General features: G+C 42.7%; 1 protein-coding gene across 1 annotated transcript in view; it reads left to right on the top strand.

Moving 5' to 3' along the window:
* LOC137325527 (procollagen galactosyltransferase 2-like) overlaps positions 1-24,148 on the top strand; it is a 262,241-nt gene extending 238,093 nt beyond the window's left edge. The window contains exons 7-12 of the mRNA XM_067990730.1: positions 1,241-1,317; positions 4,998-5,104; positions 6,701-6,833; positions 12,832-12,959; positions 16,381-16,587; positions 23,212-24,148. Of these exons, the coding sequence (XP_067846831.1) occupies positions 1,241-1,317; positions 4,998-5,104; positions 6,701-6,833; positions 12,832-12,959; positions 16,381-16,587; positions 23,212-23,485 (926 nt within the window). The 3' untranslated portion in view covers positions 23,486-24,148. The remainder of the gene's footprint in view (positions 1-1,240; positions 1,318-4,997; positions 5,105-6,700; positions 6,834-12,831; positions 12,960-16,380; positions 16,588-23,211) is intronic.
* Positions 24,149-25,223: the final 1,075 nt, after the last annotated feature.

Below are 25,223 nucleotides of genomic sequence, written 5' to 3'. Positions count from 1 at the left end.
ATAATGGACATGTAATAAACATCTAGAGAACGAAAATATAATAAAGAATAGTCAGCATGGATTTCAGAAGGGAAAGTCATGCTTTCCTGATAGGGTTAGATGAAGTAGGGAGAGAGGAGGCTCGTGTGGAGCATAAACGCCGGCACAAACTAGTTGGGCCGAATGGCCTGTTTCTGTGCTGTAATTTTGATGTAACTCGATGCCTAAAGAAATGCAAGTAGGAAGGGCATTTATATAGACCCTTCATGATCTCAAGACTTCCCAAAACGCTTTAAAACCAAGGAAGTACTTTTGAAGTGTAGTCACTGTAGTAATGTAGGAAATGTGGCAGCCAATTTGCACACAGCAAGGTCCCACAAATAGCAATGTGATAATGACCAGATAATCTGTTTTGCTTTGTGATGGCATCTGACCTCCTTGCCTGGCTTGTATATTGTCATTAGAATTTCTCTATAAAGAAGTAGTGCTTGTCTCTCAGTCTTTGAGTGTGAACATGTCGTGTGTCCTCAGCACAAAGTTCATCTTTATTTGGTGTCTGAGCTGGCAACGCACAAACAGAATTAAATCACCCTGTAAAATATTTCATATATATTATAGTAACACAAGATGCACTGAGTGATGCCAAGGCAGTGATTTCATCTCTGTTCATATCATGTTTCTGAATCAGTTGAGTGTGTTTATGACACAATCTAAACTCTAGATTAAATTACTGTCATGCTGTCATTTCCAGATATCTATTATCCTTTGTACAAGTTATGTTATTAACTTGAGCTTGCAGTGAAATAAATCCCAATCTCGTCAACTGTTCAAATCATGTAGTGCAATGTCATACCTGAACTAGTCACATGATTTGATTACATAATGTCCACCTGTTCATCACTGTTGCCCAAGATATCCCCATTGGCAAAAAGATGAGAAAAAAACATCAACCAAGGTAAATAATATTAAGTTTGTATTTATTTTGTACTGACAAAACTACATCCCAGGGTTGAAAGAGCTTTTATAAACCACTCATCCATCATTTCAATCCATCTGACTTCTAACATGGTGCAGTGGCATCTTTTCTTCAGCTCATTTCCTGAATTGTTTTTTTGAACTGCTACAGTTATATTCAGTTTCAATCAAGTCATAAAGAATTGCCAATCATTTAAAAAGGATGTGCTAAATTTGCTTGGTAATATTGACATTTTATAAACCACAGTTAAATGTGTACGTTGTTAACTGGATCTTTGTTTTCCAGTCGACCATCCTCCCGTGGAGCCTTCCATACATGTTTCTGTACCTCCCAAACAACCAGACAAGCTGGGATTTGATGAGGTGAGAGAAAGGGCAACATAGACATTGCTGAACTTCTGGTCAGAAACAACTGCTGAAGTATAAAAGACCATGAAGAGAGTTCGCATGACGATCAGCATTTTTAAAATGATTTTTGCTGTACCAAACCAAGTGTTTAGGACACAAATTCTACTGATAAGATTCTTCGAATCAGGTTCAAAGTTTCAACAAGCACTGGCTTTTGTTCAGAATTAAATTAGCAAACTGATCATTCCACAAGAATAGTAATCTTCCAAGGTGTAATGGGATCTCAATTTTTATTTTCTAATGTGTCGATGAAACCCTATCATCCAGTACTGATTCAGCTATAGTAATGGAGTATAATAGACTACATTGACATAAGTGGGTTGTTTTATATTACATTCAGTTGTCAAACTTATTTCTAAGAAGGTCTCATCATTAAAAACATTGGATCATAATTTGCTGCGGCACGGTATCTAACAGCGTCTGCCATTAGTTAGACTTGCCCTTGCCCGTTTAGGTTTAAATTTTTTTTTTGCATGGCAAATTGCTGAAAGTGTGAGCTAATAACATCGCAGGGAGGGGAACATGGCATCTGGGACCTGCGTGAACAGGGCAAGCAACTGGGTATCTCCTTAACTAATCAGATTGAAGGATTGTGAAATTAAACAGCGCAAGGACTGAGAAGGAAGTATAAATTAGAGTGGATGAATTCAATGTCAAATCAGGTACAGAAAGAAATAAAGATTTAAATAAAATAACTAAATTAAAAATTTTACATTTTTAAAATCTCCAACAACAATTAAAACCTGAAGGAATGAGACTCCACATTGGAACAGTTCATTTTCAGTACCAGAGAGGTTGACTGGCAGTAATTAACACTTATTACCTTGTTAAAAGGGTACTTAGACTGAAATGGACAAGACTTAACTTTCTGTGGCGAGTTTAGTTCGTATCTACCACGCAAATACAGGAACTTCACACCTATCAATGGTGACAGACAGCGAGATGCCATTTTCACGAAGCTAACAGCAGAGTGGCGCAACTCGGACAGCAACTTTTGGATATCCGCATTTAACCGCGCACCTGCCCCTCGCCTGTAGATTCTGTAGCATTTGTGCATAATTAACGGTGAGCACCATTAGCCTCACCATTACTTTGACAGCATAGTCTGGCCCATTGACATTGTAGCAGTAATGAATAAGTTGATTGCCATTAAGCAAACAACTCAGGCTGCAGTCATTAATTAACCAGTTCATTAATCAGGTCTTTTAAAATTTATGGAGTGATTTTGATTATAAAATTTATCAAACTAACCTCCGGCTTGCTGTACAATCAGGGGCCGGCCTAATGCCTCAAGCTCTGTTCCATTTATAACAGCACTATACTTTTCTTTGATTATTTGCATAGCAATGAATGAAAGGGTAGTTCAGTGGAATTGCTTGACAAAGACTTGCTATTTAATTGGAAGAGGCTAGAATATGACTTAAACAAACTTTGAGAAGGTTTGGGAACCAATGCTAATGGATCTCTCTCTTAAGTGGTCCAGCCCCTTGCTGGGTTAAAACCCTGAGATTAGTTCCAGCTAATCCTGCTCTTCAATTCTGTTGCTTCTCTAGTCATGGCTTTTTTCCGTACAAGTGCCCTTTTGAAATACTCTGGATCATAGCTATGCAAATAATCAAAGAAAAGTATAGTGCTGTTATAAATGAAACAGCACTTGAGGCATTAGGCCAGCCCCTGATTGTATATCAAGCTGGAGGTTAGTTTGATAAATTTTATAATCAAAATCACTCCATAAATTTTAGAAGGCCTGATTAATGAACTGGTTAATTAATTGTAAACAATTTTACAACACCAAGTTATAGTCCAGCAATTTTATTTTAAATTCACAAGCTTTCGGAGATTTTCTCCTTCCTCAGGCAAATGTTTCGAGATCTTGAAACATTTGCCTGAGGAAGGAGAAAATCTCCGAAAGCTTGTGAATTTAAAATAAAATTGCTGGACTATAACTTGGTGTTGTAAAATTGTTTACAATTGTCAACCCCAGTCCATCACCGGCATCTCCACATCATGGTTAATTAATGACTGCAGCCTGAGTTGTTTGCTTAACAGCAGTTAATTCAAATTGTATCTGAATGGCCCGTTGAGCCCACTCTAAATGTATTGACTGATGAAATGTTTTTTCTCTCACTGCCCTCTGTTCCAGCTCACGATACTGTCTCCATAAAATCAGTATGTGTGAAAGTCGAGCACATCAGTCACAATTGAAAGTGTTCTGCGTGCAAAACCTGTGAAACACTTAAATGCCTCGGACGTCAACCCCAACAAATTGTAACTAGACGGGAACTTACCAAAGAACAAGTAGCATCTTGAAACAGATAGAAAAAAGGGAGAAAGAAAGTCAGTCATTTCCTGCTGGTATCTCCTGACCTGAATACTGGCCTCTCTCTCCCCATGGAGAAGAGCTGGGGATTTACAAGCAGTTTGCCCATCTACAACCTTTCCTCAACAAAAGCCTCTTTTTACCTCAGGATGTGCCTATTTCCAACAATTAGACTTTGTGGCCTGGGTAAATCCCCTCTGACCTGCTCTTCCACACTGGCATTTGCTCAGCACCTCCCACAACAGTATGGCTGAGATGGGAAAGCACGATACAGGAGAACTGCAGTTGGGAACCCACATCCTATCACTCTGTGACACACTATACTGCACTCCACAATCCTTCTTATGGGCATCCCATGTATTCACTTATCTGACTTAATTGAAACCATTCCTACCATGGTCCTGATGGGGATAGTGTTGCCGACTCTGGTTGGACATATTCCTGGAGGTATCATCACATGACCTCCTGCCTTCAACCGCCCCGCCCCAACACTTCCGCCATTGGTCGCCCGACCTGTCCATCCTCACAGTGCACTGCCTTCCCACACCAATTGGAAAGCGAACGGACTCTTCATTACCCGATTGGATGATTCTTGACTGCCGGTCAAACAGCCCTTTTTCCCCCATATCTGATATTTTTATAACTAATAAACAAAAGTGTTCAAAGAAATTTTTTAAAAATAACACCTTTTTTAATGCCCCCTATGATTTTTTTCTCTCGGGTTGCTCGCAACAGTGCCCAGGAGATTAATCTTTAATTCCTGGAGGCTCCTGGGCAATCCTGAAGGGTTGGCAACCCTAGATGGGGAGCTGTGTATGCACCGTGTATTCTATCCACCTGAATGAGCTACCACGGGTCGCGATTGGACGTTGTGCTCAGGAAATTGTACACACACCAGCTGATCAGTTATTCCCCTCTCCCCCGGCCTATCATCCCTAGGACCTCAGCACAGGGATCAGACTTGTCATACATGTCGCTTCCTAATCTCTGAATGAGGATAAAATATTGGGCTCAACCAGCAACAAAATGAGTAACATGTCGAATTGATTTCTCAAGCTTCTGTAAAATAAATTTGTTTGCAATTTCATACATTACATTTGCCTTTCCACATCCGACCGCAAAAACTACAGAGCAAGAGAATTTACTGGGTTGACTGACAGAGTAGCACGATAATCCCATTGACTAATCTATTGCTCTTACTTACTTTGTAAACCAGTAGTATATAAAAATACAGTAAGCTGAGAGGAACTTTAAAATAGTGTGTAATTATTGCCAGATCATTAATGGTGATCAGCTAATGTGAACTTGTGTTTAGATCTTCATGATCAATCTCAAGCGTAGAACAGACAGGAGGGAACGAATGCTCCGCACACTTTACGAACAGGACATTGAAGTCAAGGTGGTAGATGCTGTGGATGGGAAGTAAGTACTAATCCTGAAGGAAGTAAAATATATATAATAACCTTGTAAAGATTCTGTTTACCCATCAGAGACTTAAATCCGATTTCTTTACTTCAGTGTGATTTTTTTTGGCAAAATTATATTTATTGGAGAAAATGGTGGCAAAAAAATTCTGACACCTTTTCCACTAACTTTGATTGCCACCTTTCACCATTTGGATGGGTGTTAATGAGATATGGCTGTTAAAATATGCCGGGCCTCCCACTGCAGTTCACCAGCTTCCTGCACGAGAGTTAAAATTCTGCCTCATAGTTTCTGTTATTATTTTATAAAGTGACAGTGTCAGAAATAAACCCCACTTTGTCTTCGTGGTATTCATTTCAAATCTCTGCTTCGGTGTGCAAATTAATATTTTAAGTTCGTGTTCATCTTTTGGGTAATAATTTATCCAACGTCCATGTTTATTTTCCCATTTATTTCGGTGGCATCATCTGGTCCCAAGGACAAGTAGAGAAAAAAAAATGGGAATTATAGACAAGAAATAAAGTGCCACGACCCAAAAAACAGCTGGAATGAGGTTAGAAAGAGATTGCTGGAGAATCGATAGAAAAGTGTCAAGAGACCAGTAAGAAATCCCACCTGAGAATGAAGCTGGCCTTTGCAGTGGGAGCTTTGCCCTCAGTATATTGCACCAAGTTATGCAATATTGGGTGTATCTTCAACAGGGGTAGGCGGGCAGCCATGATCACAGTGCCTGCTGGTGTTGTTGAGAACCCATTCACTCTAACACATGCACAAGGGCAGTGGTCACTGGCCTCCACATGTTTGAAAAGAACTGACAGGAGTGACTGCTCATTACAATTGTTGGGAAAATGGATAGTTGATACTTGCAGTCGAAATCTGTCTGAGGCGCTAGCACAAACCAGTTCCATTCCAAAGCACTTCACAAGAGTCAAAAATGGATGCCGAGCAGCAATAGGAGAAGAATCGAGAGCAGTGGTCAAAGAGATAGATTTTGAGAAGGATGGGAGAGAGGTTTTGACAGCGGAATTTGGGAGACCAGTGAAGAAAGTATTGGAGGTTTCAATGGCAGTGGGGGTGAGGTAAAGACAGGTGGTAATGATGTGGGGGTGGACATACACGGCCTATGTAGACCTTGAAACTAGGCTCAGGCTGAACCAAGACACCGAGGTTGTGAACTGTCCGGTTCAGATTGTGACCAGCAGGAAGTGGGGATGAAATAAGAGGCTACAGTGCTGAGCTTTTAATAGGAACCCAACAGAATGGCTTTGGTCTTGCCAATGTTGAGGTGACTTGATATTGAATACGCAGGCTTGTGCTTTATGCTGCAACCAGTACGCATCACTAGCGGCTCAGGACAGGTTTTCAAACAGTGTTCCACATGCCACCAAATTGTACGGTAATATAAGATTGACATAGACCTAAGTTGCAGGCTTTCCATTGGATCTGATGCAGTAGAACTGGGGCATGATAATGACAGGAAAAACTGCAGGCTCCGTTTTCATTCCAGGTTATTCCAGTGCCACGAAGGACTGCGCTCCATATTGTGTCTTAAAAGAAACACGGTATAATGTGACACATGTTTTGTACACACAGAGCCCTCAACACAAGCCACCTGAAAGCACTTAACATTGAAATGTTGCCAGGGTATCATGACCCATATTCAGGAAGAATACTGACACGGGGAGAAATAGGCTGCTTCCTGAGCCATTATTACATCTGGAAAGAGGTAAGAAGATTGATCCTAATGTACACATTCACATATTCTAGATTTCTGTAGATGTGTTGTCACATAATGTGTGTTTATCTACCTCCAAAGATTCCCTTAAGAGCTCCCAGTGTTTTAGAGTGGTGCACCCCTTGAGGTAAATCATTCTAGATAATTTATAATGACCGGTGTGAAGAGATAAATTCAGAAATGAAAACCTTGCTTAGTGTTTGTTTTGTTGAGAGTGAAACTAGCACTTTTTTTGAAAGAGTGTTCCCCCTCTCCGATCTTGGGCCTCTCGAGCCATCTCTGATAGCGATAGGGATCTGTCCTTCTTCAGATTATAACGTTTCAGTTACGTGGGCAATCCACACTATATCCAGTTTGACCCTGGGTATAAAGGGTCGATTGTTAGTCCTGAAGCTTGCTGCATCCCATTCACTACTTGCATATAGTTACATTTTAGTTCATAAGAAGTGTGGGCCTGCTTTTGAAAGCTGCCTCTTGAGGCAAGCATGAGTAAAGAGTTTAGGGAGACGGCCTGAACTGTAACATCATCCGCCGTCTGAGGCTGAGAGGGCCTGGTAGATGACTCAGACCTAATCCTCTACCAGCATCTCTCCGAAATGGAATGCTTAGAAAATGTACAAGGTTAGAATCATAGAAGAATCATAGAAGTTTACAACATGGAAACAGGCCCTTCGGCCCAACATGTCCATGTCGCCCAGTTTATACCACTAAGCTAGTCCCAATTGCCTGCACTTGGCCCATATCCCTCTATACCCATCTTACCCATGTAACTGTCCAAATGCTTTTTAAAAGACAAAATTGTACCCGCCTCTACTACTGCCTCTGGCAGCTCGTTCCAGACACTCACCACCCTTTGAGTGAAAAATTGCCTCTCTGGACCCTTTTGTATCTCTCCCCTCTCACCTTAAATCTATGTCCCCTCGTTATAGACTCCCCTACCTTTGGGAAAAGATTTTGACTATCTACCTTATCTATGCCCCTCGTTATTTTATAGACTTCTATAAGATCACCCCTTAACCTCCTACTCTCGAGGGAAAAAAGTCCCAGTCTATCCAACCTCTCCCTATAAGTCAAACCATCAAGTCCCGGTAGCATCCTCGTAAATCTTTTCTGCACTCTTTCTAGTTTAATAATATCCTTTCTATAATAGGGTGACCAGAACTGTACACAGTATTCCAAGTGTGGCCTTACTAATGTCTTGTACAACTTCAACAAGACATCCCAACTCCTGTATTCAATGTTCTGACCAATGAAACCAAGCATGCCGAATGCCTTCTTCACCACCCTATCCACCTGTGACTCCACTTTCAAGGAGCTTTGAACCTGTACTCCTAGATCTCTTTGTTCTATAACTCTCCCCAACGCCCTACCATTAACGGAGTAGGTCCTGGCCCGATTCGATCTACCAAAATGCATCACCTCACATTTATCTAAATTAAACTCCATCTGCCATTCATCGGCCCATTGGCCCAATTTATCGAGATCCCGTTGCAATCCTAGATAACCTTCTTCACTGTCCACAATGCCACCAATCTTGGTGTCATCTGCAAACTTACTAACCATTCCTCCTAAATTCTCATCCAAATCATTAATATAAATAACAAATAACAGCGGACCCAGCACCGATCCCTGAGGCACACCGCTGGTCACAGGCCTCCAGTCTGAAAAACAACCCTGTACAACCACCCTCTGTCTTCTGTCGTCAAGCCAATTTTGTATCCAATTGGCTACCTCACCTTGGATCCCGTGAGATTTAACCTTATGTAACAACCTACCATGCGGTACCTTGTCAAAGGCTTTGCTAAAGTCCATGTAGACCACATCTACTGCACAGCCCTCATCTATCTTCTTGGTTACCCCTTCAAAAAACTCAATCAAATTCGTGAGACATGATTTTCCTCTCACAAAACCATGCTGACTGTTCCTAATCAGTCCCTGCCTCTCCAAATGCCTGTAGATCCTGTCTCTCAGAATACCCTCTAACAACTTACCCACTACAGATGTCAGGCTCACCGGTCTGTAGTTCCCAGGCTTTTCCCTGCTGCTCTTCTTAAACAAAGGCACAACATTTGCTACCCTCCAATCTTCAGGCACCTCACCTGTAGCTGTCGATGATTCAAATATCTCTGCCAGGGGACCCACAATTTCCTCCCTAACCTCCCATAACGTCCTGGGATACACTTCATCAGGTCCCGGAGGTTGCCATGGGAAATGGCCAATCTCTGATCATCCCTATTACCTCTGGGAGGACTGGTGGACTTCTGCTTGGGGGCTTCCCCGTGGTGACAGAGCCTATATCAAGATCTTACTGGGTGCGGGATCATAGGCATGAATGCACATCCCAGAAATCCATGGAGTAACATGTTCTTCCTCCAGCACAAACTCCAGTAAGTGGTCACCAATCTTTTGGGTGGCAGCCTTTCTCCCTGTTGTGACACATATTGTAACTCCACAGCAGTAATGTGCACATCAAGAGTCAAATGTTTGTTCTCCTTATAAAACCAACAAACATACAAGGCTATTCGATATCATGACCTATCTGTACAGTTCTGCAGTGCAATACAGACTCAGTTATACAGTATATAACTCATTGTGAAAGCTTTTGGATCAACAGAAAAATGAGCAATGTTCCTAAATGATCACTTCTGTGGTCTGCAGCTATGGTTAGCGATTTTATACAAAAGCCATTTTAGAACTGATCTCCTTTCCATCTCTGCCTGAATCTCAGAGCTAACCTCCGATGCACATTCAATGTGAATACCAGTATAGTGCACACATTGTGCAAAAGCCAAAACAGACCCAGGTATCATCTTTTCTTCTGAGGAGAATACGTTTTTTGGATGGTTGATTTAAACCATTTATACAATGCCTGTGTATTTATTGGGAAACCCTTGGCAAATGTACCAGCCCCTCCAGCATTAACACATGTCCAGATATCAGATACTAGCTCCTCAGTTCTGGTAACTTTCCAACTTTTCAGTTTTACAATGTACATGTACAGGGTTGACATCAAGACATTATGTGAGTTATGCATCACCAGATGTGAGTGAATTGCTATCTTTATCCAACGTGTGGTGTACAATTAGCAGTCTGTTTTGACAGTGTTTGACAAAATATCCCTATTGTGCACTTTCAAAATTGATGGGTAGAGAATTTCATCCTTCACATTTAAAATAACAGGTTTGGGCATCCAGACAAATAACCACTGACCTCAGTCATTAACTTAAATGAGAGTTGCTGTAGGAAACCAGAAGCTACTTGACAGAGAAAATAGCACCACCTACGTCTAGAGCAAGGAACTACTTTCAATGAATTCACTGGCTTCAAACACATCAGGGGTTAATTAACATCAGTGTATTTAGGTTTGAGCCTTGAAAAAGATTTGAAAGACAGTTATTGAAATAAATACACCGTTTCAGCTATTTAATTTAGAAATTCAACATGTACAAGTTCCCTGATCAAAATGTTCTCAATTTAGCAAATGTGCTCATCAGCAGTGACAAATCTTTGAGGCGAGAGGCCCAGAGAAGCTGTCCATTATGTCACAATCATGTCACACCCCAGGGGCATAGTGATATGTTCCAATGTGACATTGTGCGTAAACAAATGAATGAATACTCCCCACACTTTTTTAATGTGAGGGGCGCCCATGCTGGAAATTGACTTGCACTTTTGTCACCCATTGTCGGCACCAAGCTCTCCCAGGTCGGGATGAAGATGAAGGGTAAGGTTCACTTTAGTCTGCTCATACAACAGGAGCAAACTGACTCCCCCGAAAGGGCAGAGGATTCTCACCGATAAAGAGAGGCCGCCGATAATACAGCACTGTGGAATCATTTACCGAGGCACCTGGGAAATCTCCCGATTTCCCATATGGCACATCTACCCCAGTTCTACAATACATACTAAGCTCACACTCCCACTTTAGAAAAGCGTCTATTACTGCCCCCATCGGCTATCCAGAATCCAGTTTTGTGCAGTGGGCTCGCTCCCAATGAGAACTCGAATAAGAACGCATCAAACTCATTTCACTTAAAAGTTGTTACAACAGTGAGAGAGAAGACTTTCATCCATCAGGTTGAAACTGACTGACTGTGTGATCCATCTCATCTGTTCCAGCATTTCAGTAACGCACGTGAAGACTGTTCTGTAAAAGCGCATAAAACATTTTTTCTCTCCACCTATTTAAAATTGGACAGCTCCAGATGTTAATAGGACATGACAAGAGATAAGGAAAGATTCTGATTGGATAGCTTTATCCCGCACCCCAATCCCAATTTAGATAACCGCTATAGTCAGTTTAGGCCCCATTATTCTCAAGGACAGATGAATCATTTGTGCCTCAAATATGCAGCTGTATCAACAACAACTTGCATTTATATAGCACCTTCAACATGATAAAACATCCCAAGGTGCTTCACAGGGGCGATTATCAAACAAAATTTGACACCAAGCCACATAAGAAAATATTAGGTCAGGTGACTAAAGGCTTGGCCAAAGTGGTAGGTTTTAAGGAGCGACTTAAAGGTGGAGAGAGAGGTAGAGAGGCGAAGAGGTTTAGGGAGGGAATTCCAGAGCTTAGGGCCGAGGCAGCTGAAGGCACGGCCGGCAATGGTGGAACGATTAAAATCGGGGATGCGCAAGAGGCAAGAATTGGAGGAGCACAGAGACCTCGGAGGGTTGTAGGGTTGGATGAAGTTACAGAAATAGGGAGGGACAAGGCCATGGAGGGATTTGAAAACAAGGATGAGAATTTTAAAATCAAGGTGTTCCCGGACCGGGAGCCAATGTAGGTCAGCGAGCACAGGTGTGATGGGTAAATGGGGCTTGGAGCGAGTTAGGATACGGGCAGCAGAGTTTTAGATGAGCTCAAGTTTACGGAGGGTGGAAGATGGGAGGCCGGCCAGGAGAGCATTGGAATAGTTAAGTCTAGAGATAACAAAGGCATGGATGAGGGTTTCAGCAGCAGATGAGCTGAGGCAGGGGCGGAGACAGGCAAAGTTACGGAGGTGGAAGTAGGTTTTGGTGATGGAGCGGATATGTGGTCGGAAGCTCATCTCAAGGTCAAATAGGACGCCAAGGTTGCGAACGATCTGGTTCAGCCTCAGACAGTGACCGGGGAGAGGGATGGAGTCGGTGTGAATTCCTCCAGTAACGGTCACTCTCGTGTTAGTTGTGTTTTTGTATTTTTCCATTACTCTCCTCACAGATTTGCTGCTTGTTTTCTCATTTAATGCGCACATTTACTAAAATGAGAACATTTTGATCTGGAAACTTACACATGTTCAATTTCTAAATTCAATAGTTGAAACACTGTGATTATTTCAATAACTGTGTTTCAAATCTTTTTGATACATATATTTGGGGAGAGGAGTTGGGTTGTGTGAAGGGGGAGAGGGCAGGGTGCCCCAGGGCTCCAAGAATTCTTAATCTGGCTCTGACTATGATGCATGCGTCTACTGGCCGACAGGGCAGGAAGATTATCTGCTTTCAGGGCTGTCTCAATGCCGCTTCATTAACAGGAACGTAGGAACAGGAATAGGCCATTCAGCCCCTCGAGCCTGTTCTGCCATTCAAATAGATCATGGCTGATCTGTATCTCAGCTCCAGCTACCCGCCTCGGTTCTGTAACCTTTAATACCCTTACCTAACAAAAATCTTATCAATCTCAGTTTGGAATCTTTCAATTGACCCCTGGCCTCAACAGCTTGTTGGGGGAGAGAGTTCCAGATTTCCACTACCCTTTGCGTGAAGAAGTGTTTCCTGACATCACTCCTGAACAGCCTAGCTCTAATTTAAGGTTATGCCCTCCTTGTTCTGGACTCCCCCACCAGAGGAAATAGTTTCTCTCTATCTACCCTATCAACTCCTTTAATTATCTTAGACATCTCAATTAAATCATCCCTTAATCTTCTATATTGAAGGGAATACTGTACGAACTTAGACTGTGCAACCGAACAGTTTTAAGTGCTGTGTCTCTGTGATGCAGGTCGTTGACCAAGGGTTGGAGAAGGTTCTCGTCTTAGAAGATGACAATAGGTTTGAGCCACATTTTCGAAAAAAGATAACAAAGCTAATGGAAGATATCGAGGAGAACCAGCTGGACTGGGACCTGATGTGAGTCTGATAGTATAATAACTGATTAGAAAGACTTGAGATTGAACACTGCAGAACCTGTCTGTTTTACCATGGTTTTCTGAATTAGATTTCCAAGGACCAAACCACCAGTAACCCTAATTTTTTTGTATAAGTCAAGTTGACCACATGTCGCAGTTTGACTAGAACGGTTCTCATCTGACTTAAAAACAGAAAACGTTGGAAACACTCAGCAGGTCAGGCAGCATCTGTGGAGAAAGAAACAGAGTTAATGTTTCAGGTCAATGTCCTTTCATCAGAACTGGAAGAAGTTAGAGATTGAACAGTTTATAAGCAAGTGCAGAGCCAGGGAAAGTGGGGGTGGGGGCAGGAGGAAAGAACAAAGGGGAAAAATCAGTGATAGGGTACAGGGCAGGAGTGATTAAATGATTGGAAGGAGGGGTGGGGAAGAAGGATCAGGAGGAGCGTTGGTATCTAAGAGTTGTTGAAGCTTGCGGTCCTTGACACCTGAAAGGAAGAGAAAAAGGTTTTTGTTAAAGAGCCGGATGAGGTGAAGGATGAGATGGAACTGCGGACCAGGACAGCTCTGAAATAGAGTGAGTCGGTGCTGCTGATGTCTCATCTGACTTACCTGTTCACGAGTCCATGGGACGTCTTGGGGCTTTTTGTGTGTCTGTGTTTCCTCTCCTGGATTTAAATAGCCCACTGGAGACTGAAGCTATCTGTTTAACAACATGTTTTGTAGCTTATATGTTAACGGTTAAGCACGCACCTGCTGCTTGTAAAGAGGCATTTGCATTTTAAAATTGCTGGCTGCAAGCATTCTCACCAATTAGCAGCAAACTGCTTTAGTTGGTGTACACCTTCTGTACGAAACTCTTCATATACTGCAACCTCAAAGATAACAGCCTTGTCAGCAATACAAAAGCCTCCCTGCAAGGTGGTGTCTTTAGAATACTGTGTAGATCCCAAGGAGAGCATTACAAAAAGGGGTCTACCCAATTTATTGGCCTTAATCTCAAACTACACTGTTGTTAAAAAAAACACAATTATCCATCAAAGGGCAAATATTTCCTTGTGAACAGATAAATGTCAGAAATGTTATCATTTGTGCCTTATTTGGACATGTCTTCCCAGTGGTAAATCTTGTGTCCGGCAGTTCACAGCAAAAGTGATATATTTATAACATAGATACAAAGATAGACTTGCAAACATGCTTTTTTTCTTCAGTTGGTTAAGCCGTGACTCAGTGGATAACACTCTCACCTTTGAGTCAGAAGGTCACGGGTTCAAGTCGCACTCTAGAGATTTGAGCACATACTCCAGGCTGACACTCCAGTCCAGTACTGAGGGAGTGCTGCACTGTCAGGGGTGCCGTCTTTCAGATGAGACGTTAAACCGAGGCCCAGTCTTCCCTCTCAGGTGGACGTAAGAGATCCCATGGCACTATTCCGAAGAAGAGCAGGGGAGTTCTCTCTGGTGCCCTGGACAATATTTATCCCTCAACCAACACCTAAAACAAATTATCTGGTCATTTTCTCATTGCTATTTGTGGGACCTTGCTGTGTGCAAATTGGCTGCCGTGTTTCCTACATCACAGCAGTGACTGCACGTCAAAAGTACTTAATTGGCTGTGGTGCGCTTTGGGATGTCCTGAGGTTGTGAAAGGCTCTATAGAAATGCAGGTCTTTCTTTTTTCTTTTTTAACAACAGATGTTAAAATAATTCAGCATGTTCTGTTGTATCCATGCAAGGAATGGGAATTGTTCTAAGGTTCCAATCCCATGAGGTAGACAATCTAGCTCACCATATGGATAGAAGCTGCCGTTGTTTTTAAGCGTTGTGGGCAATGACTTTCTACTGCCCCGTTCACACTGAAGAAGGAGGCAGCCTACAGCTCACTGGCTGTAGTACTGGACGTAGAACGGCCTAACCAGCCTTAAAGGGACTGGTGGAGGCTGCTCCAAAAACAGCAACAATAAAAGCGGTGACACTGATTTTTGTGGGTCTCGGAGATACATGAATGCTCCTCCCACTCCACAAAAATCTTCCCACCCACTGCCGGTCACTCAGTCACCCCCCCCCACCCCAGGGTTACCTACCTTGCCCCCCCCGCCCCCCCATTTAAGAGAAGAGTTCTTGCTTAGCTCTGCACAGGAGCCGCCAGACTTTCTGCCCTCTGATCGGCAGCTTACCTGTCAGCACTCGTTCAGCTCTGGCAGCTCGCTGAAATTCTGCAAATGAAGCCTCACCATGGAAATGGTTTCAGGCCTCCTGCTGGTGCTCTGCCCACCTCCCATCTGATGGGCACTGCAACCAGCTCCTTTTTTTATGAACATATTTGACGTGCAATCACTAATAAGAGAAATAGTCCAATTACTATAGCACTGGAAAAAAAGATTTGCCTCACATCAATTGTACAGTATCCAAATATGCCCTTTGCCTTAATCCCCGCACTTTAGAAATTTAAAGAAATACCTTGGATATGGGCTGCACACAGGCCTTTTCTTCTTGAATACTCAATTAAAAAATACCTCCACCAAACTTAAACCTAAAAAGCCCTTCAACTTCTGGGGCCTATCTGATGCGGCAGGTGAGACACTGGATTGTCATCTCCGAGTGTTGATTCAAATCCAGCCTAGGCTGATGGGATGAATGCCTTTTTTGCTGACTATGATGGTGCTAAGTGAATTGAATGTGGACAGTCTCAGTTTAGCTTTTAGTCGGAATGGGCTCACGACAGAAAAATTTCCCCTAATTCAGCGCTAGATCGGGCATTGCACTCAGTGAGACCATAGGATGGCACAGTAGATGTTGCCCTTCTGATTTTGGCCTGATGCACTTTGGAGCTTTACTTTGCATCCAGCCAAGCTATATCTGACCCAGGTATGCTCGATACTGGCACTGGGTGGAAAGAATGGAAAGTGCTCCATTCGGCTAACATCCCTCACCGTGATGAGAGAAGTTAAATTCAATTACTTTTTACTTCAAAGAGCCTGATTTCCAGGCCGGTGCTGATTATCTTCATATCAATGCTGAAGTTCAAATAACAAGGCTCAGTATAGAATGCTGGGTGTAGGAGATGAGCAGCACAATGTCGTGATACAGAGGCCAGCCACAGAAAGGACGAGAAGATATTAGCTACAATTGGAAGCAAGTGGGTATGGTGAACACTCAACGTCAAGGCCTGTCCTCGAGCATTCCTTTAAGTTAATATTGCTGCTATTCTTTTGCATTATATCTATCATTGTGAATATTTTGTCCAATTACTCTTTAGAAATATTTTTCTTTTAACTGAACAGGGGTGTCATCTGTGCACCACCCCGGGATACTCTGTGTTTAGGACCTGGAATAGATGCAGCATCATATTTAACCTGCGTCGGTCGGTCTGCTCCTTCCACACAAAGTCACTTTACATTTTTCATTGTTGCTTTTACTTCAGCTACATTGGTCGGAAACGGATGCAGGTGCAACAGCCAGAAAAGTCCGTGCCTGGCATTATGAACCTAGTAGAAGCAGATTATTCCTACTGGACGTTGGCCTACATTATATCCCAGCAAGGGGCCAAAAAACTGTTGGCAGCTGAGCCTTTTGGGAAGATGTTGCCAGTGGATGAATTTCTACCCATCATGTACAATAAACATCCAGTGTAAGTAACTGACAGATGTCTGGCCAGTGGTGAGAAAGAGGGGGCATGGTTCAGCAATGAAGAGTGCAGCGTAAGACATTCTAACCTCTTACCATAAACAGCATCGGTTGAGATAAAATGGTATTAGAAATGCAAGTGTCTGACGATTTCCACAGTTGAGATGCTTCATGACGGGCGCAGAGTTGGTAGCACCAACAATAGTAGTAGGGCACTGGAATCCCATTGGCAAGGCCTGAACTTAAATTCAATCTAACCCGTCAATCACCTTTGATTAACTGATTGTTCACAGCAGATAGGTTAATTCACTGTCAGCCTGATTGCTTGATGGAGCACTTTTTCATCCACCAAGTACTTCACCTGAGGGGGAAGGGTGCTGTTGGGAAGAACGTATACATCCTTCTTACCAGGAATGTTAGCTCAAATTGGCCTCGATGAGACTGCTGGTATATAAAGCTCAAATCCCTTCCTCCCACCACTAGATTGCCAAGGATTCAAACTCATAACCCTGCCCCATAGCCTTGACATAGATTCACACAATGGGTAGTAGAAATCTGGAACTCTCTCCCCCTAAAAGCTGTTGAGGATAGGTCAATTGAAAATTTCAAAACTGAGATTGATAGATTTTTAGTAGACAAGGGTATTAAGGGACATGGAACTAAGGCAAGTAGATGGAGTTAAGATACAGATCAGCTATGATCTAATTGAATGGCGGAACAGGCTCGAGGGGCTGAATGGCCTACTCCTGTTCCTATGTTCTGAGTTCATATTCCCAAGGAGACCTCCAGATATTGGAAGTGTGCCAACCCCAGATTTCCTCAACGGCTGAGTGAGTAAATGCCACCGTGTGGTGTGACACCAAGCCGTATACATTGGGCAAGTCCTAGGTTTAATTGCTGGTTTGTGTTGAGTTGGGTAATCTCAGATTTGGGCTACACCAGGGGGTTAGAGTTGGCCTCAAGATCCTCAAGCTAAGGAGATGCAAAATCAGCCATGGCTCCTGCTGCTGATAGCTACCTAGCAAACCATTGCTAGAAAGGTGTACTTGTCGACACTGGGTGAGGATAGGATTGGACTTGGTACTCACTGTCCGTGCTCAGAGGGAAGAATAGAGAATTGGGGGGTTATAGAGGGCTACTGGACGCACTGGTAATGGACCTTAACATCTTCAAGAAAATAGGCAGAAAATCAAAACAGGAAATAAAAGTGCTGATTGAAGGAGTGGCCCTTCCAGGAGGTGAAGGGAGGAAATCGCAGTTGTTATTATGGACAGAAAATTATGGGCCACAAGCTCACAATTCCTAAACTGCGCTCCCTGTGATTGCTGTTCCTCGCCGGAAGTGTCTAATCGTGGAATCAGCCTTAAAATGTCTCCACCCAAATAAATTGTGATGGGTTGAATCCGTGCTCCTGCACCTTACAGACACACAGGCTGTTAGGAGAGTGAAAACTTCCTGGGCAGTGACAATTGGCTATTGTCCAGATTTATAAGAAAACAAGTCGAATCAGGGGCATTCTCATAAAACAAGTGGAACTGGTCCAGGATAAATACTCAGAGAATTTTACATTACATCGAATTACGTTATTGAGCTTCCCCTTAAATGCATCGATGCTATTTGCCTCAACTACTTGCAAGTTCCACATTCTAACCACTCTCTGGGTAAAGAAGTTTCTCCTCAATTTCCCATTGGATTTATTAAGTGATTATTTAATGTTTATGACTCCTAGATTTGGACTCCCCCACAAGTGGAAATATCTTCTCCACATCTACCCAATCAAACCCTTTCATTATCTTAAAAACCTCTATCAGGTCATCCCTCAGCCTTATCTTTTCTAGAGAAAAGAGCCACAGGCCTGCTCAGTCTTTCCTGATAAGGATATCCTCTCAGTTCTGGTATCATCATAGAAATCTTTTTTGCACCTTCTCCAGCGCCTCTATATCATTTTTATAATATGGAGACCAGAACTGTGCACCGTACTCCAAGTATGGTCTAACCAAAGTTCTATACAAGTTTAACATAACCTCTTTGCATTTCAATTCTATTCCTCTTGAAATGAACCCCAGTGCTTTGTTTGCATTTTTGATGGCCTTATTAACCGGTGAATGATTTGTGAATCTGTACCCTTGGATCCCTTTGCTCCTCTTCCCCATTTAGGCTCAATTTCCCAAGAAGTATGTGGTCTCCTTATTGCTCCTACCAAAATGCACCACTTCACACCTATTTTACACATTATACAGGATAGATGCCATTGCCCTTAATTAAATTAGAAATGGCTGTGTTTACCTTTTTAATATATTTTGATATATATTAATGATCTGGACTTGGGCATAGAGGGTATCGTTTCAAAGTTTACAGTTGACACGAAACTCGGAAATGTAGTACACAATGTGGAGCATAATAACAGACTTTAGCAGGACATAGACAGACTGGTGAAATGGGCAGACACATATCAGATGAAATTTAACGCAGGGAGGTGTGAAGTGATACATTTTGGTAGGAAGAATGAGGAGAGGCAATATAAACTACATGGTCCAATTTTAAAGGGGATGCAGGAACAGAGAGACCTGGGGGTTCACATACACAAATCTTTGAAGGTGTTAAAAAGGCCTTGTTGAGAAGACTGTTGAGAAAGCTGTTAAAAAAGCATATGGGATCCTGTGCATTATTAATAGAGGCATAGAGTACAAATGTAAGGAAGTTATGCTAAACCTTTATAAATCACTGGTTAGGCCTCAGCTGGAGAATGGGACTAAATGGATAGCTCTTTTGAAGCACCAGCACAGGCCCGATGGGCCGAATGGCCTCTTCCTGCACGTACTATGATACTTGGCCATAATCTTTATAAACCATGCAAGGAAAATGGTTAACGTTCACTGGATTTCATCATTTTGCTCACATAACACATTACCACAATTGTGTTACTCAGCAAACCTGCTGTAGCTGTTATGAATATGAGCAAAGCAAAATGGAAAATGAGTGGAAACATGAAAATTGACCAGCGCTGGGGTTGCAAATAACAGGACACCTGCCAGAGTGCTACGTGGTCCAGCTGTCAGCTGTAGCTCAGTGGTTAGCTGTCTCGTCTCTAAGTCAGAAGGTTGTGGGTTCCAGCCCCACTCCAGAGAGTAGAGCACAAAGTATAGGCTGACCCTGCAGTGCAGTACTGAGAGAGTGCTGCACTGTCAGAGGTGCAATCTTTCGGATGGGATGCCCTCTTAGGTGAATGGAAAAGATCTCATGGCACTATTTCGAAGAAGAGCAGGGGAGTTCTCCCTCGGTATCCTGGCCAATATTTATCCCTCAACCAACATCACTTAAAACATATTATCTGGTCATTGTTTCATTGCTGTTTCTGGGACCAGGCTGTGTGCAAATTGGCTGCCACGATTCCTACATTACAACCATGGCTACTCTTCAAAAGTACTTCATTAGCTGTGAAGCACTTTGGGACACCCTGAGATAGTGTTTTAGTATATCTCAGAAATGGAGTCTTAACACATTCCCTTCATCACATTCTGCACATAATGTATGGTATTGTTCCTCTCCCTGGCTCTCACTCCTCTGACTGGAAAATCACACCATTCTAGCTGACACAGAAATATAATGGGACAAAGCTCAGCCTTGTAACATTTCACTTCATCCCAGCATCTGGATCAAATTGAAATAACATTCATTGCAAATGTAAAATAAATGGAGCCGACTGTAAAATATTAAACAAGCAGACTACATTGGAGGAATACCTACAAATATTTCAAATGTCGGCAGTCTCTGGAGTCCCAGGAAGCAGCAGAGCCCATCTCCACGAAAGAATGGGCACGACAAAAGAACACCGAACAACAGGCTCCTTCGTTTACAGAACGAGACAAGGTAGCAAAGGGAGGGGCACTGAGAGGGAAAGGGATTAACAGCTGGAAAATTAAACTGTAGAAATATGGACAGATGTGTAAAATGTAGGTTTGAAACATGACCTGGAAATGGTGCTGCCGGACATTGTCATCTGAATGGCTGGCGAGCTTGTATCAAATTCCTTTGTCTGTTATTTTAACACAGGCATTGTTAAGTTTGTGAATGATGATATTGCTGACTCTGATTTCCAGACTATAGTTGTGTATTTGACAATCCCCCAAGGAATTCTCCACTTATTTTGGCATTCCGGTGACACGAGACTACCCACCGCAACTGTGGGGGAGGGTCAACAAGACCAACAATCCACAACCTGATTGCCTTCCTTCATGGCAGGGTGAAACCCCCCCCCCCCCCCCTGCCCCTGCCCTAGAAGCTGCCTCATGGCTGGCCTGGTATCTGTCTCCTCTTGAAGTGCACATAGCCCCTGATTCTACCCCCATTGGGTCATCACTTCAGCACGGCTCTGTGATGTGCTGCAGCCACGCTAACCAAGAGCCATGTAAAATATAGAGGGAGGGAAATAAAAGGAAACATCCCACGCAGGTGTCAGCCCACAGCCCCTCCAGCACCAACAGAGTAAATGAAGTTTTATCATCAAAAATTTGGAATCTTAAACACCAACACTATTACCAAATTGCAAATTTTGGGCGGTTGTAGTTTTTTGGTATTGCCACGGTTAAATCCTCTTTTTTGCTAGAAGTGATTATAGAGTCATTATAATGGCAAGCACAGATGTGGAAAATCCCAGAATATCTGAATAGTGCTTTATTACACCTATCAAAAAAGCATCCAAAATGTCCTTTACACATGATGAATTATAGCCAAAGTTGCTAAATAAAGCAGCCATTTTGCACGCGACTAGGCCCCAGAAATATTAGTAAGGTGAATGACCAATTGATTTTGCTTTTTCTGATGTTGGCTGAGAGGAGGAATATTGGCCAAAATATCAGGAGAACTCCCTGCTCTTTTTCAGATTGTGCATGGCATCTTTAATATCCACCTGAACCACAGGAAAACAGGACCCCATTTAACGTCTCATCCGAAGGACAGCACTTCTGACAGTGCAGCACTCGGCTCGGTATTGGACTGAATATCAGCAGATACTATGTGCATAAGTTCTGGAATGAGTCTTGAACCTACATCCGTTGACTCCAATAGCGAGACCAATGAGCCAAGCTGACACCTGTTGACTGCTTAGCACTTGGGAGGTTGAACAAATCAGATTCTCTAGGTCATGTGATGTTCATCACATCTAATGTGAGTCTGCCGTGCCTCAGTGGGTAGCACTCTCGCCTCTGAGTCAGAAGGCTGTGGGTTCATGTCCCACTCTGGAGACTTGAGCACATAATCCACGCTGAAACTCCAGTGCAGTACTGAAGGAGTGCTGCCCTCCTGGATTGTGCCGTCTTTCAGATGAGATGTTAAACTGAGGGCCTGTCTGCCCTCTCGGGTGGATGTGAAAGATCCCATGGCACTATTTCAAGCAGGGGCGTACTCCCTGGTGTCCTGGCCAATATTTATCCCTCAACCAACATCACTGAAACAGATTATCTGGTCATTATCACATTACTGTTTGTGGGACCTTGCTGTGTACAAATTGGCTGCAATGTTTCCCTACATTACAACAATGACGACACTTCAAAAGTATGTCATTGGCTGTGAAGTGATTTGGGACATCCTGAGGCTGTGAATAGGCGCTATAGAAATGCAAGTCTTTCTTTCTTAATGTAGTTTCACCGTGACTCCTGTAGCACAATAAGTCATGATTGGTATTGCCACGGTCCATTTGCAAAACAGCAACCACTGTGAAAAAGGTTTGAGAAAAGAAGCAAAAAGTAAAATGGGAATAAATGAAGATGCTTTTTTTTAGAGGGGTGTGGTGGTGTTCTGGGTCAATTACTGTCCTTTCGCCATGAGCCCTTTATGACTTGAATTTTTGAAGGCCCAATCCAGGTGGTAGGAGATTTTAATCTGTAGCACGAAGCTGCCCCCATAATATAATGTGCATTAAATTGGCAGAATCACTCAGACGGCACGGTAATTGATGGTGTGGAAAAAGAAATGTCACCTTGGAGGATGCTCTTCTGAGACTGTTTTTAAGGCACATTGTTAGGGTCTTAAGCACATAATCTAGGCTGATACACCAGTACAGTACTGAGGGAATGCTGCACTGTCGGAGATATCGTCTTCCGAATGAGACGTTAAACCGAGGCGCTGTCTGCCCTCTCAGGTGGACGTAAAAGATCCCATGGTACTATTTTGAAGAAGAGCAGGGGAGTTCTCACTGGTGTCCTGGCCAATATTTATCCCTCAATCAACATCATTAAAGAACAGATTATCTGGTCATTATCACATTGCTGTTTGTGGGATCTTGCTGTGCCTACATTACAACAGTGGCTACTCTTCAAAATTACTTCATTGGCTGTAAAGCGCTTTGGGAAGCGAAAGGCGCTATATAAATGCAAGTTTTTTCTTTTCTCTTTATGACAGAATAGAGGGAACTTCACCCCACGTCTAACCCGTGCACCATCTAACCTCAACATGCTTTCCATTAAGTTAATAGTCTGGAAAGCAAATGAGCCTCGAGTTAAGAGGCTTCTACTGACACTGATGAGGACTCAAGCCCTGTGATGTAGATTTATGTCAGTCAGTAATGGAAAATGTAGTAAATCAAACATAATTTTGGTAATAATAACACATATTCATTACATTTTAACAGAGAAGATTACATGATGTTCTACGACCTTCGCAATTTGAAAGCCTTTTCAGTGGAGCCACTGCTGATTTACCCGACGCACTACACTGGAGAACCAGGCTATGTCAGTGATACTGAAACCTCTATAATCTGGGACAATGATGACATAGCAACAGACTGGAACCGAAAACTCTCCAGCAAAACTAAGGAGCAGGGAGACATCGGCACCGAAGCTCAGAACACGGAGGCACTACAGCCCCAAGCCCCCATCGACACAGCCTCTCGAGATGAATTATGACGCGGCTCTGCACTACTCGGCTCTGATCCGTGATCAGAGTCAACTCCTCTCTGTCAAGCTAATGTAGTTTGGGTAAAATGTCTGCTGGAAGGCAACTACACAATCTCTTGGGATAATGTGACACAGAATTGATTGAAAGCTGTAGTATCGCTCTTTATTGGGCTACTTGCACTGTTCCAAATGGTGATACAACAGCAGCTGATTTTGGTGACCAATTATTAATTACTGTTGGATTAGTTGATATTTTGAAGGTGATTCCTTTTTTTTCGTTTCCCCTCTCTCTGCATTGGCTTTCACCTGTTACACAATGCCCGTTACTTTCAATAAATAGCTCACGGGTGTGGAATCTCCTTAACGCTATCCAAAGGGTAGCACGTGCTTCCGCCACTGCACAACATCACATTGATATCTGCCTCAGGATGGATATTAACCTATGGTCAGATAGTGGTGTAGGATATGAGCAGTGCTCATTACAGAATGGCTAATTGTTCAACTGCTGCAAAACTATTGAGAGCTAAATTTTAGAACTGCTGTTATCACAAAGGGCATTTCTGGTGCCGCAAATCAATATTCAGATTAACTCTTAACGTTTCTGCTGGTGCGGAATTACTGTAAATGCTACTGTTTTTCCAGATTTGTTACTTTAAATGATGATATTGTGTGTGTGGTTTGTTCCTATTTATTTTTCTGTTCTTCAGGAGCAAAGGTTGCTTGCAATTCTTGCCCAATTGGGTGGAGGTCAACCATCCACAAGTGAATATGTGTCCCCTATCCCCCCCCTCCCCACCCACATCGTCCCCCCTTCCTTTCCCGCAGGGACGTTATTGCTGGTTTTCTTCTGAGGCCTATATTAAACTTTTCAAGTCCATTGTAGGCCTGTTGATAGTCAAGTGCCTCCCCTCCATTCTGGTACTATGAGGGAATCCTTTGCTAATGGGATAATCAAAATAATGCTACTTAGTGTCGATATTATTGGAACAAAATCTAGCCCTCGGTGTTTGAAATGGTTTAACCCTTACACAAGCCAGTTCTGTTAATACAGAGGCTCTTGCAACAGCACATTAGGGTGGCTGTTAGGAATTAATTTCCAAAAGTTGATGTTCTCTGTTAATTGCTGTACATTATTTTTCATTTGCCTGAAATTATACAGAATGTTATCCAGTTTATTCGCAAAATTGTGAAATCTTGTGATGTTAGGAGAAGCTTAAACAGAAATCCAGGTTAACGCTGTCTGGATGGACGTGTAAACCTAAATTTGGGTTTATAGAGAAAGGGCTAAGATCTACACTGGCTCACTGCCACTTAATGCATTGAGTTTAAAATCATCCTTATCTTCAAATTCTTCCATGGCCTTGCCCCACGCTACCTCTGCAAATTCCTTATGTCCCATCTGTGTTCTTCAGCCTTCTGTGCATTATGTTCTCCTTTCATCCACCTTTGTGGCAGAGCCACCTCGGGTGTATTCTCTGAAAGTCCTTCCCTAACGCCCTCTGGCTCTATATTTCTTTCTCCCTTTGAAAGCCGTCTTTAAACCCATCTCTTCAACCAAGTTTTTGATCATCTCTCCCAATATGGGACAGCCTTTTTGCTCCATGGCATTTGATACTTCCTTCTGTGTTAAAGGCACCATATAAATGAGAGTTTCTGATGTTCAGTTTGATATATTTAACTGATCCAAATTGGAGTAAATCTACCAAACCTCTCGGCAAAACCGAAGCGAAAAACAATACCAAAGTCA

The sequence above is a fragment of the Heptranchias perlo genome, chromosome 9 (genome assembly GCF_035084215.1).
Source record: "Heptranchias perlo isolate sHepPer1 chromosome 9, sHepPer1.hap1, whole genome shotgun sequence".
Lineage (NCBI taxonomy): Eukaryota > Metazoa > Chordata > Chondrichthyes > Hexanchiformes > Hexanchidae > Heptranchias > Heptranchias perlo.
The sequence above is the reverse complement of the archived record's forward strand: the minus strand, read 5'-3'. Positions and strand labels throughout refer to the sequence as shown.